The 7,150-nt window shown below is 35.3% G+C and overlaps 2 protein-coding genes across 5 annotated transcripts in view; one reads left to right on the forward strand and one right to left on the reverse strand.

Annotated features, from left to right (window-relative positions):
- The window catches only part of LOC101247817 (tetratricopeptide repeat protein SKI3), a 21,946-nt gene extending 21,599 nt beyond the window's left edge, over positions 1 to 347 (forward strand). For 2 of the 4 annotated variants that reach the window (XR_003246673.2, XM_010322191.4), the window contains one exon: positions 1 to 347. This exon ends at the window's left edge or, in 1 of these variants, runs on beyond it. The gene's annotated coding sequence lies outside the window, so the exon portion shown is untranslated. The other 2 variants (XR_011220941.1, XR_741316.4) reach the window with 2 other exon arrangements.
- A 633-nt stretch (positions 348 to 980) lies between these two features.
- Positions 981 to 4,332, reverse strand: LOC101254898 (uncharacterized). The gene is given in 4 exon segments (XM_026030524.2): positions 981 to 1,187; positions 3,580 to 3,831; positions 3,934 to 4,080; positions 4,083 to 4,332. Coding segments are annotated over 4 exon segments (567 nt in total). The 5' UTR covers positions 4,192 to 4,332; the 3' UTR covers positions 981 to 1,128.
- Positions 4,333 to 7,150: the final 2,818 nt, after the last annotated feature.

Consider the following 7,150-nt stretch of genomic DNA (forward strand, 5'->3'; position numbering starts at 1 on the left):
TTATGCCATAGACATCTCATTAGGCGCTCTGGCAGCCGTCTAACAACAACTGTACCAGACAAACTTTACTTCAAATGAGCAGATGTTACTGGCAGGTGCAGAGGTTCAGTAAGCGTTATCGGTATTGAGGAAGAATCGGTTTGAAAAATGTTAAAATTATAGGGGCACAATTTCTTCTTTTTGATTGTACAAAGAGAGGGGAAAATGTAATAATTTTCCATCGTAGTTTGTTCATTTACGTACCAAACTCAGGAGCTCTTATTGAGATCCTCAGCTTAAGCACTTGAACACTTGGCACACGTCTAATTACCAAGTCACTTGTTTGAATCGAGTTCAGTTTGATCTTCCATTGTGAGTGGCTGACCACCTTATAAAAGCTAGTAGCTAGTGCTTAATGTCATGCAATAATTGGGTTTTATGTATTTATCTCAAAAGATCTAGAATGCCGAGATCTTTTGATATTAATAGCCATTTTAGTAATACTAGAGAAGCCATAGTGTTCAAACGGACCACACACTAACTACATTTGTAAATATTGAAAATTATATAGAATGAACCACACACTAACTTCGTAGTTGAGTTTATATTTTAACATATAACTCGTATATATACATGTAGAAGTGCTATAATCTCATGTCCATTTGACCCAATTTTTGAGTTGAGAAAACTAGGCACATGTGTTGTGTATATCTCTTGTTAGAATATGAAACTGAAATAAAATGCTCACATAAAACCACTAATCATAAGAAGAAGAAGAAAGAAGAGAGTATTGAATCCCTAATAATGATCTGGAGGTGCGACAAATATGCCTCAAATGTATAACAAAAGTTGATTGCAACTTTACAAAAGAAAATCTATACGAGGTGTTTAAAGAAAGAGATGTAATAAGTTGCTGACATTAGTTTTTTTGTAATTAATTAAATGTAATATGTACCTGGTTTTTCTTCTCTTCTCGCTTTTTAGCCTTTGTGTTCGTATAATTTGTATTCGAGCAATCATACAGGAACAAACCAAAGTCCTAACGTTGTTACCCTTGCTATTTATTTCAACTTTTCTCAATAAAAACATATGATCTTGCTGTGAGATATATAGTGGTAGTATCACTCAACCACAGCCAGCATTTTATCTCTAGCACTCAAAATTTTCGATCATGCTTGTATTTGCAATGCCATATCCTGCAGCATGACCTGACAGCGCAGAGGAATCCTATGGTTGATAGAAGCAACACCGCAAAAATTGGAACCAACACTATCAGGACATGGAAATTCAACATGAAAAGGTATATTAATATTAAGCTATTAACCAAGTTGAACCAATACCTTCAACCTAGTACGGCCTAAAATGTTAACAAAGTCTTCAGCAGGCAAAAGAGCCTGGATTTCTTAATGTACTTTGGCCATTCATTCGTACGTCACACTCTATTTACGCCTAATTCAATAACTAAGTTATCGTTTTTATCACTTCTTTGCAGTCTCCTAAAGAATGAGAACAGGGTAAGTTCTACATTAGGAATCTTTATACTGATTTAGGCTCTATGTGTAATTCCACAAGTGGGGTCTAGGGAGGGTATAATATATGCAAATCTTAATTATACCTTGGGGAAATCCGAAAGATCCTCAACTCAAATATAACAAATCAAAGTAAACGAAAAGGAATACGGCAGTGAAGAGAACATGTCAATCAATAAGGAAGGTAGTACAAAGCATTCAGAGAAAATAAAAACATTAACAACAACGGGATAATGCCGAAACTAAAAAGAAAATACATGTACAAGACTAATACTACAACAGACACAGGCACAGCGCTTCTAGGCTCCCACCAAGCCTAAACCAGTCGCAAAGCGAGACAAAGCTCAACTACCTACTAACCCTCTTACCATAATCTGCGACCTATATACCCTCTTATCTAAGGTCATATCCTTATCAGTGTTATCAAAGGCACGCTTTAAGCGCGCTTAAGCCCTTAAGCGAGGCTCAAAAATTGTTGAGCGCTTCACCTCGCAAAGTAATAAACATTCAATACTTCACTTTATAATTAAAAAAATTCAATTTCATTGGTCATATATATATATATATATATATATATATATATATATATATATATATATATATATTGGTCTTGGACTAAACATATGTATTTGTATTTCTTCTCACTTTGCACCTTTTTTCATTAATTAACTTTTGGTCAATCACAACACCTTGGTTACCACACACATGGAAAGTATAATAGTATATGGTTTATCACTTTAACCCAATATATTCATTTTTCTTGTTAAATAGTGACTATGGATTTCGGAAACAAAGAACTTATAAAAAAGTCAGATGAGGAACACTTAATGGCTCATTACTGATAATAAAAGTTAAAGATGGCATGGCTGCCTTTTTCAAAGAAGTTAAATGGTGGCAAGGGAGTGGAATTCCTTTTAGGAGAAAAGGAACGATGCTATGGCTATACATTGGAAGAGTTATTAGTCCAGGTTTGTTTTATCCATATTTTGGAGACAGGGTATTAAGTCAACAAAAGCTTCCGGCTCAAACACATTTGCCATGGTCTTGTTACACCAAAAACTAAGCAAATCACTTTTATTCAAAATTAACTAAATTGCCTTTTTGTCTTCAGAAACTCTAGCATTCCTTTCTCTCCATGGGACCACCACACCACAGAGGGGTTGCTTTTAAGACATCTTTTATGCAAAAAATTGATGTGTTTACTTGAGTTTTCTAAGTTGGAGACATATTCCTAATAGTTGCAAGGTGAACTCCTAGGAGAGTCACAATCCTTCATTTCCTATTCACACCTTTAAAACCCAACAGTTGCAAGGTGAACTCTTTGATGCACTAAAATCTTTGACATCTTTTTTGTTAGTGTAGTTAATTACATCATAATTCTGAGGTGGAGGTTTTTGGTTCTGCAGCAAATCTTCTGTCTAGCATTCATGAACAACATCTCTTTTCAGTCATACAAAACTTTCTCCACTGTATGACCCTTCAGATTATCTTCTTTGCTCGTTTTCCAGCTAATTGATCCTTAATAAGCCTAATAATTTTCATACATTTCCACATTAAGCACTCAATTTATATTAATCACAGTGAAAAGTAATGCACCTTTCATTGAAGGGGAAGATTGCTTCTGGTTACTACTTCCTATTTGCTTAAAGAAAATTCTTTCCAATTTCATATTCATGCATTAATTCCCGCGCAGATGGGACGTAAAGCCATAAGATCCTTCCAATTCTTTAATAATTCATTACTCTTACCTTGACACCACCTTCACACAAAGGAAACAGAGACAAAAAATTTGCGTAGGCAGCAAACAAAAAAGAAGAGCAAGAACATGGTGTAGCAGTATGGAAAGCCAGCATACGGAATTAAGTGGTAGGTGGCATTTTTCACAAATGCAGATTAAAGCAATGTGTGTGCAGAGGAGAGAACAAGAATAGACATGCAAGTAAACAATAAGCTAGAAGTATAATCAGTTTGTATGGTTATCTATATTTGTTTAAGGGGGTTAACTTTTAATTATAAACACATCAATCAGAATATCAGTAATAACGAAAATGACGAGTTTGAGGGTAATTACCAGCTAAAGTGGAAAAGAAAAATATTGCCAGCCGGTATCTGACAAACCATGGTAAGTCAACTTCAAGAGAGCAATACTTCTGGAATTTTCCCAAGCCAATGGTCATTTCAGAGTCCATCTTTCGGCCTTGGAGTTGTGATAGTGAGATTTTCAATGCACTAACTGGCAACTCCTTTTCATCTCTGACATGAAACTTCAAATCTACTGGATTTGAATCCCAATTGATCTGAATGGTACCAACGTTTGGTTGACCTAGATTATATCCACATACTGAAGATTAATTATCTAGACACAAAAGCTGTCATAGTACATATTTTTAAAAGGGCACAGGAAAATGGGTAAGAAATGTTAAACCATAAGTGCACGAGCGGTATCTGCAGCTTTTGTCCTTTATTCTCATTATAGCTGGAGTTAACCATGCCAAAATTCTTGCAATGAAACGCAGTGGTGGAGATACTGCTTTCTCCACCGCTTGAGTAAGGTCACTTGATGTTTATGTCATAAGGGATAACCAGCTGCACAATTATATCTTGCAATTTCTCCAAAGTGAACATCTCCACTTATGAAGAAAACCCCTTCCCTCAGTACAAGGAAAACAACTAAATCCATCATGTGTATAGATAAATGTGGATGAAACTAGATAAAGCAAATCTCACTTCTGCATAAACATGTTACCCAAGGAAAAGCCAACAAAACTGAAGCAGGTGTTATCAGAAATCACAATTTTTTAATCTATTTTTTTTAAGACAGTAGGATATGTCAAATTTCAAGTTGCTCTAGTCAGCAATTCTCTTGCCAATTAGGACTAGCTAAATAAAAAAAAAAAAGAAAAGAAGTTCAAAATGAAGAAAGAGAAGAAGGGTCCACCATGGCACCAATCTTCCCCACCCCCCAAAAGCTCTCTTTTCTTCAGTCACTAGGAGATGTGTATCGTAACTTTTTCTTGATCAGTAAAAGATAGTGTTTATGTATTGCAACGTCAAGAAGATGCTGAGAAGTGTACATACTTTTGAATGTGCTAAAAAATCAAGCATAGCTTCTACACCACCAATTAAAGCTATGTTGCACCAAAATGTAAGGAGATACATCTGTATTTAACTACAAATACAGTTCACTATTGCTCTCGAAAATCCTAGCTCTTCTAACCATCCAAGTAGATAAACATAAAGCTGCAGGGATCAAGTTGTTTACTTGGACCTTTTTTGTGCCAGCAATGCAGCAGATACAGAGTCCAATTAAAGGCCAAAAATGTTAAAGATGTTCCATAGCTGAATAGTGAATTTGCAATGGAGAAAAGGATGATCCGTGTCCTTAATTTGGCTATTATTGAGGCCTCATATTTGAAGATTTCTGTGGGCTAAAACAAAATCCTTTGCGACCAACCAGGTAAAACATTGACCTTTGATGGGGCTGATTTTTCTGGAGACCTTTCCACAGCTACAGGGGCTGATCCTAGAGAACTGCATATATCCAGATTTAATAGAGAAGTGATCAACTTTGACTCCTGCCCAGATCAGACTGCCGGGTGTGCTTTGAGGGTTAATTTGAAGATAACAAAAGAGAGCAGAAATCATGACTTTCCCAGTCATTGAAAGGTCTTCTGAAAATGATGTTTATCTTTGTTCGGACCAGCAACTATGGACCGTTGCTTGGGGATTAGAGACCACCCAAATAGATTGAGGAATCTCTCTTTAAAAGGAGAGTGAGTATCTCTCAAAAGCTGGTGCTCTTTCCATACCAACATGAATGCAGGTGTCAAGCCTCATAGTATCACAAACCTTCCAGATGCCATGTCCTTTAGGATAGAGTGTAAATATGTTTATTATTGCATCTAATGTAAATATGTTTCATACTATTCTAATTGGTTACTTGAAGTCACATAGTTGAAATATATATGCTTTTCTCTAATTTTCTAACTACTTGAGTAAAATAACTAAAATTATAATAGCTACTGCCACTGCAAGATAATAATTTCACAAGGAAGTTAAAATGACATTTTACTAACAACACCATTATAATGGAATTTGACAATCATGCCAAATTACCAATTTTTTTTAAAAAAAAATGGAATTTGACCATCATGGACTGTACTAGGGTACCTGAAGAGGGTTTATCAGAATTTCCGTGCTTACATATTAACACCATGTACTATGCTGAGTTGTAACTATAGTACATGGTAAATTCCTTTGGCTTCTTTATATATTTACTTCTTTGTATTTTGAATTCTCTTCTATAAGAGTTGTTACCTTGACTAGGATGTGCGTTTCATTTTTGGGCAATAACAGCAATAATTGGTGTTAATAGCGACCTCTTGGTTTCTTCATGCTTTAGTACTTTTCATAAAGATCTGAATAAGAGACAATAGAATCTCTTGCACGGGTAGTAGTAGTTCAATAGAGTTTTTATGGAATTCGAGTCCAGGTCCAATGAGAATTTTGACAATAAATTCCTCATTAAACAAAGGAGATCAGTGGCAAGTTCATTACAAAGAGATCGAATTTGGTAGAGATAATCGACGGAATTCCTTGAAGAGAAGAGTCAGACGATCGTGTAGACTAAAGATTTTTGTTTGCACTGTTGCACATGCAGTGTGCAAAGCATCCCAAGCAGCCTTGGAAGTGATTGTAGTTGCAACTGTAAGATCAACTGAGGTCAATATAGTGTTTTGAGTTGGTTGATCTTGGCGATATCATGAAACAAAATCAATATTTTTTTATATTATTTTTGACATCTTGATTATTTTTAAGTCATTGTTTGAGTAGGGCAGGGAGAGAACCACCGAGATGGCTATAAAGGTTGTTTCCACACATAATAATGGATATTTGAGCTTTCCTGAGGAAAAAATATTGCCTACCAATTAATATGATTGGTAACTAGGTGGCAGAATCAAACTGAACAATTGTTGAGTTGGTGTTGACTGTTGACCCATCATGGTGGGAGGGCTTATCGATAAAAAATATTCGCACGGGTTAATTGGCTTTGATACCAGATAAATTATATAGCTAGCAATAGAATGAAGTTAGAGAGATACTTTATTGATTGTACTTCGGGTATAAATAGATTTTATACAACTCTTGTAGCAAAGAGGTAAACTAAGAAATGGATAAGACCTATCCAAACATAACCTAAATACAAGGAGTAAGTTACAGCAGTGTCCTACAGAACAAGAACTACTAAATCTGATATTTAAAATAGGAATTAGATAATTATCTGTAATTAGAAGGGAGACTCCCTTCATATTAAACTAGTTAGGTATCCTGAGTTACTATCAACTAGAAGGTAGGACTTATCTCTTACATTTACTGAATTAATACACATCGTACACTTACCCAGCAAATTATAATAGCAATGATTCACATTGAACTTGATAACTATAAATATCTCCTCAAGTGCAAGCCATAGGTTCCCTAGAGTAAATGAATGACTTATACAAAGGTCAAGAAGAAAACATATTTGATATCTGAATAAATGAGTAATAGTTGTAGGAGGACCTTTCAACTCCCTCTCCAACCACATCCATTGTGCATCTCCTAAGATATTTTCATCACTAGACAAAGGATCTCTGTGATAT

The sequence above is a fragment of the Solanum lycopersicum genome, chromosome 4 (genome assembly GCF_036512215.1).
Source record: "Solanum lycopersicum chromosome 4, SLM_r2.1".
NCBI lineage: Eukaryota > Viridiplantae > Streptophyta > Magnoliopsida > Solanales > Solanaceae > Solanum > Solanum lycopersicum.